The 12600-nt window shown below is 47.8% G+C and overlaps 1 protein-coding gene across 3 annotated transcripts in view; it reads right to left on the bottom strand.

The window, feature by feature from the left end:
• Myo18b (myosin XVIIIB) overlaps window positions 1-12600 on the bottom strand; it is a 279250-nt gene that overhangs the window by 35692 nt on the left and 230958 nt on the right. For all 3 annotated transcript variants that reach the window (XM_023711848.1, XM_023711846.1, XM_023711845.1), the window contains one exon: window positions 1604-1734. In XM_023711848.1, the coding sequence (XP_023567616.1) occupies window positions 1604-1734 (131 nt within the window). The remainder of the gene's footprint in view (window positions 1-1603; window positions 1735-12600) is intronic.

Here is a 12600-nt window from a genome sequence, read left to right as displayed (position 1 = left end):
GCTGTTTGCATGGCTGAGGCATGAGGACCACAAGTTCAAGGTCAGCCTCGGCCACTTAGCAAGATTCTGTCACAAAATAAAATTTTGAAAAAGAAAAGGGGGCTGGTTATATAGTTTTAGTGCCTGAACAAAAATTATACACATATACATTGCCCAGAGTATAGAAAATATAAATAAGCTCAAAAAAAGAAGTCACGAAAAATGCCTTCCCTCAGTGACAGAATACTGGTTGTTTATGTAAAGTCTTTTTCCTTAACTACAGATGCTCATATCTCTAACCCAAAGGTCTCATGCTTCCCAGTAGCTAAACCAGAGCCCACCAATGCCCTCTTCTGCTTCCCTGGGCACCTCTAGCAGATAGCAGCCACACCCCTCTCTCTCAGGAAGGCGAGAGACTCCCTATTTAAAGGGGTGTGGAAGGCAAAAGCCTGTAGAAAGCTCAGCAGACCTGCGTTCTAGCTCCATGTACTGTGCTACCTTGGTGTCTGGGGGCTTCTCCAAGTCCAAGGTCTGCAGAGAGCTGCAAGCATTGCAGTGTCGGGGATTTGAGTGTTCTGACTGCAGGCCAAACCAGACTTCCCAGACAGGAAGACCGAATATAACGGGGCTTTGCGGGCATGGACAGGAGCACCATGTACAAGTTCCCTGTAGCAAAGATAAGCAAAGGCAGCATTTTCCCCTGATGCCCGAGCTCTGCTGTGGATCCATCCCACAAGATTGGCAGCTGTGGGGCTGAAGAGATAGCTCAATGGAATCAGTCATTGCCTGGCAAGCACAAGGCCTTGAGTTCAATCCCTGGCACGACCAAAAGAAAAAAAAAAAAAAAAGGATTGGCAGCTGTAGTTCCGGGAAAAGCAACAGGCTGGGCCGAGAAGGACAGCTGCTGGGAGCACAGTGCTCTGGTTGGCCTGGGTCCCTGTGTACAGCTGGGACACTTCAAACTCCTTCTCACTAAGCAGCCCTCTATATTCCATGACCTGTGACAACTTGAGACTGAAAAGATAGGAAGTGGCCCATCTTCTGAGAGAGCCACGCCCCAGCCTTGAGCATGGGTGGTCTCCTCACCCTCTGCCCTTTGAGCTGGCATCTCTGAGTCAGTCCCTGCCTTTGTGAAACAACCCTCAGCACTCTGCAGGGACGCAGCTTGAGCTCCCGGACTCCACCCAGCTCTCAGTGGGTTGTGTGTGAATGCCAAGGAGCCAGACGAAACCTTGGGTGTGCAGGCCAGAAATGGCCACATTTGGTAATTTGGTGTGCTTCACCTTAATACTCTTTTGTCCATTTCACAAATGAGGGAGATGGACCCAGACTGACAGAGAGCTTTCCCAGTTTTACATGCTGGGGTTCACTTTCCAGCCATGGTGCTTCACGCAAGGCTTGGTAAGCAAAGCCAGCCAGTTCTAGCAGTAACAAGGAACTGCCAACTTGAGCAGTGTGACATCCTCTCGACCCACCCCAGGGGTCTCTTTACACCTGCAACTCCCAGACACCTTTGGGTTTTCCTACAGGTGTACCTTTGGGCCCACCGAGGCCCACACTGCAGAGCTCCCCAGGGAACAGCCCCTCTGCGTCACCCTGTCCCACCTAGTCACTTGCAGGTTACCTCTCTGAGTCACTGTCACTGGACACCACCTCTTCCAGGGCAGCCTGCAGGTCAGCAATGCGCCGGATAGATGTCTCCAGGTCTGTCTGCAGCGTCTGTCTCACCGCGCCAAGCTCCTCCGCGTACTTCTCCTGGGGACACAGACAAACCAGAAGCCCAGGTTGGCTGACACCCAGACTCATCCCCACCCATGACTTCTAGGGAGGAGATGCTCTGGGCTGAGCCTGAGGCCCACTGAGCACCTATCACAGGACAAGTACTCCTGGCTGTCACTGCTGATGGGCTCACAGGGGCCTCAGACAGACGCCTCCTGTTTTGTAGAGGAAGGAACGGAGGTGCAGAGTCTGCAGCACAGTCTAAGCAGGCTCAACTTCCTCATCCAGGCAGGACTGCTGCTCAGTGTGCCTGAGCCCAGGGCTGAGCTCTGCTGTTGGTGCACAGAGGGTGGTGCCCAGCCCATCCGTGACAGAAGAAGACACTTCCCAGCCAAGAAAGGCTCAGCAGGCTGCCTTGGGAAGCTAAGTCCTAAGAATGTGTGGGTGCAGGAGGCATGGGGAGGGGTGCACAGAACAGAAAGTAGTTTCCTTTCACTACCTAGAAACTGCTGCTTTTTTTTGTCCCCGGTGACATCTACGGCAAAGATTGAAAAGCCGATCAACAGTGCAAACCACAGAGCAGCAAGTCCGAATGGCACCCACTGAGCACACCCGGCAGCCATGCTATAATGAGCGTTCACAGTGTCCCCCACTCCTCGAGGGCCTAGCAGGTCTGTACGACTGCTGCTTCCCTCACACAGGCCAGGAACTGAGGCTCTGGGGAGGGAAGACTGCGCAGCAGTGCTGGGGTAGGGTTTGGTGCCACAGGTTCTCCCCTGGGTGCTCCTACCCCATACTCAGTACTCCTGCACCTCACCCTAACTGGATTTTGCCCTGACTCTGGAAAATCTTTGATTTCCACTTGCAACCCATTTTTCATACCCCCTAATGCCATGACCGTGGAGGGAGGGTGAGTCTAGGGACATGTGGCAATGTCTACAGACAGCCTGCATTGCCACAACTTGGAGGAGCCCATTGGCACTCAGGAGGTGCCCAGGAATGCTACCTGTTATCCTACAATATGCGAGACAGCACCAGCCACAAGAAGTCACCCAACCCAGGTCCACAGTGCTGAACCTGAAGCCCTGGGCCAAACCCAGAATCTCATATTCTGGAAATTAAACCTATGCGGGAATAAACCAAAACACAAAGCAGAGCCAGGCACCATGGGTTCCCAGAGGCTGCTGTTCATGACACAGACAGCTGAAAGCTGCCTCGTCACTTAGACTTTGCAGATGACTAGTGGAATCACAGTGTGTCCTTTGATACTGCCAGGGGGACAGTAGCATCAGAAATGAGGATTGAACATGAGGAAGGCCTCGGTGCAGTAGTGTGAAGCACAAAAGAGAGGAAGGTCATCCCACATCTACACCAAGAACATTGGGCCGGGGAGATGGCTCAGTGGAATAAGTGCTTCCCTGGTGAGCGCAAGGGCCTGAGTTCAATCCCCGGTTCCGGGAAAAAAAAAAAAAAAAAAAAAAAAAAAGATACAGATACACCAAGAACATGCACATGTTGTTGAACACTTGGGGAGTTACGATAGTTACAGATAGGGTGGAATGGGGTGACAGCTAGGACTTCCTCTGAATGTTTTCTTGTTATATAAGGTATATTTCAGAATGTTATTGAAAGAAACACACACATAGCTAAAGATGAGATGGTGGCCAAGGGAATAGGATTTAGTATCCAATCTAGGTGCAAGTCCCAGCTCCCTATTGAATTTGCAACCAAACATCTCCCAGGCCCAGAGAGGGATCTTTCATATTTTTCTTTAGTTGAGGAGAATGAGGCCAGCCCAGCTGCTCAGATAAGTAGGAACCAGAGCTGGGATCTGAACCCTTATCTTCCTGGTTCTCAGTGTGGTTGTGCATGCACTCCCTAAGTAGTCAGCGAGGACATAGCTGTGCCCCGTTACTGGAACACATTCGGTCTTCCTCATGGATTGGCCTGTCCATTCCCATTATTGTAAATCTGGGCCTTTCAAGCAATTCTGAATCTTTTCCAGCTTGGAAGGGTAAGAGAGAAAGAAAATAGAGAGAAAGACAACAGGCGAAGGCTGAGCAAGCCCAGGCTGAGCCACACTGGCGAGAAGGCTGGCACGGAGAGACCAGTGAGCAGGGGCTGGCAGTACAGAGCATCTGATTGAAGCAGTCAGCTGCGAGATCCGCATCCCAGCACTGACAAGGTGAGAGACATCCAAGGCAGGGTCCCAGGCTGCGGAGGAAATACGGGACACCCAGGGACAGCGAAGGGTGTGTGCCCTGTACCACCAATGTGTCAGCTCCCAGGTACACTTAGGAAAACAAATGGCAAATTGTGATGCTGTGCTCACTCCTCCCTAGGTTGCAGCAGCAGTGTGTCCCAGGGGACAGTCACATTCTACCAGGAAATGTGGCCATGATTCTTTGGAAGACACAGCAAAGAGACGTGGACTCTGCCCTCAGTCCTGTGAGAAGCTGACACATCTGGCCCCTAGAAGCAGGTGCTCAGTGGGGTGCATGCCAGACACATTGGCTCTATGGTTGTCCAGTTTAGAGACAAGGACACTGAGGACCAGACAGAGCTGGGACAAGCATCCAGGTCTTGGAATTCACTGGAGAGAGCCCTCAGGCCACATGTGCAGAGGCACAGGAAAGGACACAGTTGTCCCCTCCACATTTTACTAGGATAATCTTGGCCCACAGAAGCAGCACAAGTGTAAATCCCAACCCTCCAGGAGTCTCCTAGCGAGGGGAATAGAGGAACATAGACAAGTACTCTACCTCAGGGGTGACCAGTGTGGGCTGGGATCTAAGCAGGGCAGGCAGAAGAAGGGGAACTAATGCAATGAGTCAAATCCATAATCTTAGGACAATGAAAGAAGGCTCTGGAGCTGGGCTGCCTGAGACTGAATTCTGACTTCTCTACTCAGTGGCTGTGGCTCTGAGCAAATTGCTCAGCCTCTCTGACCCTTTTTTATCTCATCGATAAAATGAAGGCATTAGTCATCCCTTCTTTGAAGGACTGCTGGAAGCAGAAAATGAGCCTGGCAGAGCCTAAAATCTCAACCCACAGTGGCACCGCTGTCACTTAATTCTCAGAAAAAGATGAGGAACCTCCGGAAGGGCTGGATTGTACTCCATGTCACTGAGGAGACTTGCCAAAGCCACACAGAGAATAAGGAGTTGGGAATGCAGGGTACTGGCTCCCAAGCCTGTTCACAGGAGCAAAAAATAAGAGAAGCACAGAGGAGGAGTTGGCTGGACAGAGGGAGACTCTCTGGAACAAGGAAGCTGCAAGAGAGACTGGACCTGCTGCTTCCTCCCACCCTCTGCACCCTGTCAACCACCTGCCAGGGACAGGCAGCAGACTCAGCAGGATGCCTCAAGGATGGGGGCCTGGGGTGCACACCATCTGCACCATCAGCAATCAGCAGGTTACCCCAAAGATGGGGGCCTGGGGCGCACAGTATCTGTGCAACCAGCAGTCAGCACATTTTTTCCTGCTTCAACTTGAGAGCCAGAATGCAGCCTGCTGATTACAGAGACTGAGTCATAGGGGTTACAGCACCCTAAGCAGGCTCCCTGGGCTGAGAGCCTCACAGGAGACTCCTTGAGAGACAGGGAGGTGGGCACACAAGGAAAGAGGCCTGGGGGAGGCACCCTCCCAGGCCTGGGGTCTGGCTTTCTTCTGTCCTTGTGGAACAGAGAGGGGCAGGGAACCTAGGTTACATCTGACAAATGACACTCAGGATGGGCTCAGGGCTGCCCTTTGCAAACAGGGTTGTGTTTTAAGGCCAGTGGGTCCAGAGGAGTGGGTCCTCCTCTGTTGTTAGCTCTCTGTGGAGACTTGGGCATGGAGAAGGTTGAGGGGTGAGGAAAAACTAGGATACAACGTGATTTAGAAAGTTAGATGTATATGTAGCAGAAACTCATGAAGAAATATGTCATATGCACAGGCAATGTATGAAGCTAAGGTAGTGATACATGCACTGGGACAGATGCACAAAATATACCAGATGCTAATACAGTGGTACCTCCATCCCCAACTTAATTTGTTGCATGATTGTTGAAAAGATGGCCACGCATGTGTTCATGCAGGAATGGTGACCATGGTCACATCTGTCAATCGATGCAGAGTTCCCAAACAAAAACAAAATTTTGACAAATAGTCCTATCTGTGAATGAAAGGAACCACTGTATACATCCTGTATTCATCTACTAGTCATTCATTCGATAAACACTTATGCAGCACCTACTAAGCACCAACCCTGACCTAGGCTCAGGCGATACAAAGCTTTGACTTCCAGGGAGCCAACATCTCCACAAAGATCTACTCTACCTATATCTGTGTGGGGATGGAACGAACAGTAGGAAAACAAATGGCGAATTGTGATTTATGGCTATTAGGGATGAGAGAAAGAAAGCGGTACTATGTATACTCAACAATGCATACGTACATGTATCATACGCAAGGACAAAATCGATAGCTTATAGTGAGTAGATAAAATGTGTCAGTGCCGGCCTCGCCAGCACCCCATGAGGGAATTGTGAGCCCTGTCAAACTTCCAGGCTGCTCCCCAAGAAGCACACGTAGAGAGCTGGTCACGTGGGAAGCAGCTCATCCCAAATTAATGGTTGCAATTAAGATCATCTCCTCTCGTGATGTTCAATTAGAAGCTAATATTTAAATGTCATTCTCTGTTTGTTTTCTCTGCTTAGAGCATTTCAATCTTCAGAGACCCTTCTGCCTGCGAACACCCAGGACTTTCATGCATCAGTTCTCCTCCTCTGGAGGTTACTCTCTAGGCTCACAAAATAAACCTCACCTGCACCACACAGTCCACCCTAGCAATCACACACCTCAGAACACCCCCATGACTCGACAAAAATTCACCTCATTTTCCTTGGCTTCATAAAGACAGACAGAGGATCTCATGCTATGGGCATCTAGATACATGTGCAAGAATTCCCAGTGGGTGACACAGAGCTGATTTAGCCAATTTCAAGTACAGATTTGGAAGTTCTGTATGATCAGTAATCAGTACACCCTTCCTGTTCAACACGAAGATCAAATGAACTTGAATTTCATACAGACACGAATATATCAAAACACCACTAAAACTTAATACAGGCTTAATAAATATTGAACATAACCAATACTGTGGAATTAATAACAGTAAATTCATTCGCATTTCTCACATAGAGGAGCACTCTGCCAAAGGACTCAAATACCTTATCTCACTTAATATTTACAAGAAGCCTTCAAATCAAGGACTGCAAAACAGACAGCAACTTAAGAATATTACAGCAAAGTAACAATAGTGGTTATTATCTCTATTTTATGATAAACTATCAGGTGGTTGTTGTTCTTTTCTCTCTTTACATTTTCTCTCCAGATTTTCTGCAAAGAATGTGAATTATTTTTTTTTACCATGGTTAAAATTAGAGCACACCTTATTCCCTTTGTGCACTACAATGCATGATCCCTCTATCCACCTACTTGAGGCTGAAGGTGGTCTTGGTAGTCTCAATATCCCCATTTTACAGATTAGTAGGCTGAGACTCAGACAGCCTAAATCATTAGCCTATGCCAGGGACACACAGTTAAGAAATAATCTGGAGCCCAGCTCAAAGCTCCTGAGTCCAGTCCACAGCCCTTCCATGTTTCCCTCTTAGGTTTCTGCTTCATCCAAGGGCACGCGTGCCTGCAGGTGAAGGACTCTCTCCTTGAAGAAAGGCTATGAAGAACTGCCTTTGCTTCCAAGGGTTACTGGCTGGGAGAAGTGTGGATGCTGGGAAAACTAAAAGTCCTGTGAAATTTTTAAAGCATGTGTCAGATTCTCTTATGTAAAAATGGAAAAGGGCCAAACTGCCAGCAGAAAGGAGGACCAGGGAGCGCATGGTCAGTGCTACATAAGGCCCTTTCTTCATAATCATCCTGCAAATTCATTGTTTTATGCTATTTTTATAATGTGCCAATAGACTCAGAGTGACTCATTGAAGATCCCATTTTGGTTCATTTTCTGCTGCTATAATGGAACACCTGAGATTGGATAATTTATATAGAAAAGAGGTTTATTTTGGCTTGCATTTCTGGAAGTTCAAGGGCATGGCACCACTATCTGCTTGGCCTTTTGGTGAGGGACACACACTGCTCCAGGCATGGCAGAAAAAAAAATGGGAAAATAAAAGGCAGAGCAGGCAAGTACAAAACAGAGGCAGGTGTGCCAGGCAGCAAGGGAAGGTGCTCAGCTGTCCTTATGACAGCCTGTCCTCGAGGTCACCAGAGGAGTCCTCAGAGTATGACCTAACTCTTTTAAAACAAACCATCAATTCCTCGTGAAGACCTAATCATTTCCTAAGGGTCCCACCACTTCTCAGCACCATTTGTTTTTCCCCTCAACACAAGTTATAGTAGGGACAAACCACAGAAGATTCCAGCCATAGCAGATCCCCAAAGAACCCAGCTACAAAGTGGCACAAAGAGTTAAACTCAGGCCTTCACACGTCCAAAGGGTTATCAAATGCCTAACAATTTCTAGTGTTTGGGCTATGGAAAGTTCCCCAAAGGTTCTGGTGTTGAAGGGCTGGTCCATTGTGTGGTCTATATCTAAATGTGCCCCACAGCCTCATGTGCTCATAGGCGGGGCTTTGGGAGTTGACTGTGGACTACGGGTAAGTGATGCTCCTCAGTGGATTAGGCCATTGATGAGCTCATGGCGTGACTCATCATTAGATGTGGGCCTGCCAAGGAGTGAAGCCCTCCATGCTTCTCTCATCTCTCTTTGCTTCTCACTGCCAAGCCATGAACACCTTGTCCTCAGCCATCCTCCCTGCCTTGGAGGTGGCCAACTGTGGATAGAAGCCTCTTCAAACTGCAAGCCACAATGTTCTCCTTACAGCTGTAGGTGTTGGATACTGTGCCTCAGCAGCGAGAGAGTAGCTAAAACAGTGCCCCCTGCCACAGGGCTCAGAGCTGGGGCTTTGCGATGGAACTAAACCACACAGGGCTCTGATCTCACCGATGGATTTAGCCATTGATGGTTTCATAATCTGATGGCATTACTGCAGGGGGAAGGAAGGGTGCTGTAAACTATAGGAAGTAAATCTAGTACGCCACTAAGGCGAGTCCTTGAAGGGGTATATCTTGTCCCTAACCTACTTCCCTCTTCACTATTTTCTGCTACCTGGTGGCCACAATGGAAGACTTTTTTTCTGCCACACCCATCTGCCATCATGTTTCTGCTTTACATCAGGCCTAAAAGCAAAGGAATAACTAACCTTGCACTGAAACCTCTATAGCCATAAGCCAGGTAAAACTTTCCTCCTTTAAATTGTTTTCCTCCAGCATTCTGTCATAGCAATGGAAGCTGAGACACAATTTTTCCTTGCCTCTCTCCACCTGCAGCAGGAAGGTGTATTGAGTCACTGCACAGACTCAAGCAGTCAACAGTCAGAGCTTATTCTCTGACCCTCCACACTGAGCTACTTATTTGTCAAGATTGTCCAGAACTCCCAACTCTGCCTAAATGATCTTAATCTTCTGAGAGTTACTGTCTAAAAAAAGTCTTTTATTTATTTATTTGGTACAGGGACTCACTATGCAGCTTGGACTCATAGTGATCCTCTTGTCTCAGCCTCTCTAGGGCTGGGATTATGGGTGTGAGCCACCACGCCCACTTTTGGTGGTCAGCGCAACTTACCCAGGGTTCCAGGGCCAGCGCAGCATGTGGCACTGAGGATTGAATCCAGGTCCCTGCACTTGCTAGACAGGTGCTTAGACCATCAAGCTACCTCCCCAGTCTAGTTGCTTTTTAAGTCTTCAGATAACTTATACAGATGACCCTCCAACTTGATGATGGTTCAACTTATGATAGTTTGACTTTATGATGGTGTAAAGGCCATATGCATTCGGTAGGAACCATACTTTGAATTTGGATCTTTTCTTAGACTAGCAACATGCAGTATGATCTTCTCTTGCAGTGCTGAGCCACAGTTTCCTGTCAGCCCTAAAGTCACAAGGAAGAAGCAACCAGCGTTCTACAGTGTGCTACCCCAGCATTGCTTAGCCTGCATGTTAGGTAGGGTAGGTGTTTGAAACACAATCTTAGCTTAAGATATTTCCAAGTTATGCTGGGGATATCGGGATAGAGCCCCATTAAAAGTCAAAGGTTATCTGCATTGCTTGGTTGCTTTTGGGACTTTATTTGTCCTAAAATTTTTATGAATGCTCTGTAGAACTGAGAAGCTGAAACGAATGCATCACACATAGGGACTCTGAGCCTGGTGGGTGGGGAGAGTCAGAGGTAGAGACTTCCCCCAGCATGCTTCACTGCCCACAGCAGCACTGGCTTCAGAACAGACAGACTCGGGAGCAACTGTGAGGTTTGGGGAAGTTACTACTCCTTTCTTCCTTTCATATTCTCATCCCTTGAAATAACAGTAGTGTCCCCTGATGAAAGGCTGTTACAAGAAACAAAGGAGAGAATATGAAACTACATGCACCTGCCATCCCTAAGCCATGGCACATATTGGCGCACAGCAAATGCTGCCATTTCCTGCTGAATAAAGACAAGAAAATATGAAGCCCACAATGAAGGCAACCTCCTTTTCAAGAATATGCAGTCTAGAGTCAATCAGCGTTTGTTGAAGCTAATAGAATTTCACACAAGGTCGAGAAGAAGGCTGCATCAGTTACAAACCAACCATGCAACCCAAAGAATTTAAGGAACTGGTAACCCAGGCTGTGGAAAAGTTAAGACACCAGGATAGATTTGTAACAGCAGAAAGGCACTGCCAACTTTGGGCTGGAAAGAAAAGACAAAAAGAAAATGAACAATATAAATTGTCAACAATAGAAAGCGAATCTCAACAATGCCACCCAGTAGAAGATGGTTTGGCCTCTAATGGGACTTTGAATCAAGGAGATATGCCTGCCCCGGGAATGCCCACGGCAAGGATCTATCCTTACTCCCCTCTTCCTGTTCTTCAACTGTCCATCACCACTTCTCACTGACTGTACCTAGCCGGAAGCAAACCAGCAAATGTTTCTTGCAGTAATCCAGCAGGGCAGAGAAGGGGCAAGGATGAATCTAAGAGTGAAAATGCAAATAACAGGATGGGTGTGGCTTTGTCTTTAACAAGTGCAATGATATTTTCAGTTTGTACATATTAATCACACTGTTTACTTATAAGGCTTGCTTACTTTTATATGTATATTTTTTGAAGAGAAAGTAGTCAGGCATCCAGAATTATGACTTCCAATATTATACAATGAAGTGTCAGATTACAAATCCCTGTTTCATATTAGTTATTTATTGCTGCATAAAAATTACTTGAACATCTAGTGTTTTGAAATTTCAAATATTTGTCATCTCATGGCTTTTGTAGGCTGGGAATTCAGAACTGGCTTGGCTGCGTGGTCCTGGCTGACGGTCACTAAGAAGCTGAATAAAAGCTTTCCAGAGATAATCCTGCCGAAACCAGGAACATGCAAATGTGTAACCTCACATGACAAAAGCTGTCTAGCTGATGTGATTATGGATCTTGGAGAAAATATCCTGGATTTTCCAGGCAGAGACCTGAGATGTAACTGGAGGCAAGGGAGCCCCATGGGGAAGAAAACAGCAATGTAGTAAGAGAAGCAGGAAGTGGAGTCATACAGAAGGAGCTTGTCCTTGGAAAACAGATTGTCCCTGAGGGCCCCAGAATCTTATGCCTTAATTTTAAATCTCTTAGGATTCATTTTGGACTTCTAACCTCTATAAATACAAAAGAGTATGTTCACGTTGTTTTGTGGCATCATGTGGTTATTTGCTGCAGCGGCACTGGGATGCCCGCCATCCTAGAGGGTTTTTTCCTCGGACGCTCACTGAGGGGGCTGCAGGCAGAGGGCTCAGTTTTCTGCCTCAAGGGACCCCTGTCAAGCTGCCTGAGCATCCCCAGGATGCAGGGCTAGTGTTCCCCAGAACCAGGGATCTAAGAGAAGGCAGAACAAAAGTCTTTAGCTGAGTGTCTTCCCTCTGCAGGCACACACCATCACCACCATTGGAACTCAAGCCATAGGTCCCGCAGACCAACCCAGATGAACACAAGAACCCCGTTGGACATGGCTAGGACCCTGCTGGAGACTAGCTATCACAAGAACAACTGCACGTTCTTCACAGTCAGGTCCCAGTTCCAATGGACTTCCCTATCCATAAAGAAAAGCTCTGTAGCTTACCCTGACCTACTCCCCATTCCTAGGGACACATTTGTTTTGGGGTTGAATTCTGTCCCCAGAAAAGATAAGTAGTAATCCTCATCCCTATTACCTCAGAATGAGCTGTTTGCAGGGAGGCAACCTTGGGCTGGGAAGAGGTAATCAGGTTAAAATGAAGTCCTGTGGGTGGGCTGTAATCCAAGCTGTCTGGTGTCCTCAGGAAGGGAAACATGGACACAGAAATGGGCAGCAGAGAGACCACGTAGAGGAGCACAGAATAAACTGTGTGGAGGCTGAGGATGAGAGTGAGGTAGCTGCAAGCCACGTAACATCAGCAGCTGCTAGAAAACCATTGGAAGTTGGCAGGCAGGCATGGAAAGGTCTCTCCCCTAGAGCTTTGAAGGGAGGCACGGCCCTGCCAACCCCTTGATCTTGGACTCCTGGCCCCCAAGCCATGAGACATACATCTTTAGTCCAGGTCATTCCGCTTCCGGCACATCATTACCAGACCTAGCTGCCCATTACATACTGTTTTTCCTTCTCTTTGAAACACCATTTCTTTACTTTGTTGGTTTTAATAGGGTTCACTATAAGGAATTTAGAAAATAAAGTAGCGAAGAAAAACAAAACAAGCAAGAGCAGGGACCGGGGTTTGATCACCAGCACTGCATGTCGCTCTGGCCCTGCCCCTGGGCACGCTGAGCCAGCCACCAAGACCAG

This window comes from Octodon degus, unplaced genomic scaffold, assembly GCF_000260255.1.
Source record: "Octodon degus isolate 3935 unplaced genomic scaffold, OctDeg1.0 scaffold00021, whole genome shotgun sequence".
In the NCBI taxonomy this organism is placed as follows: domain Eukaryota; kingdom Metazoa; phylum Chordata; class Mammalia; order Rodentia; family Octodontidae; genus Octodon; species Octodon degus.
This window is presented reverse-complemented; position numbering and strand designations above follow the sequence as displayed.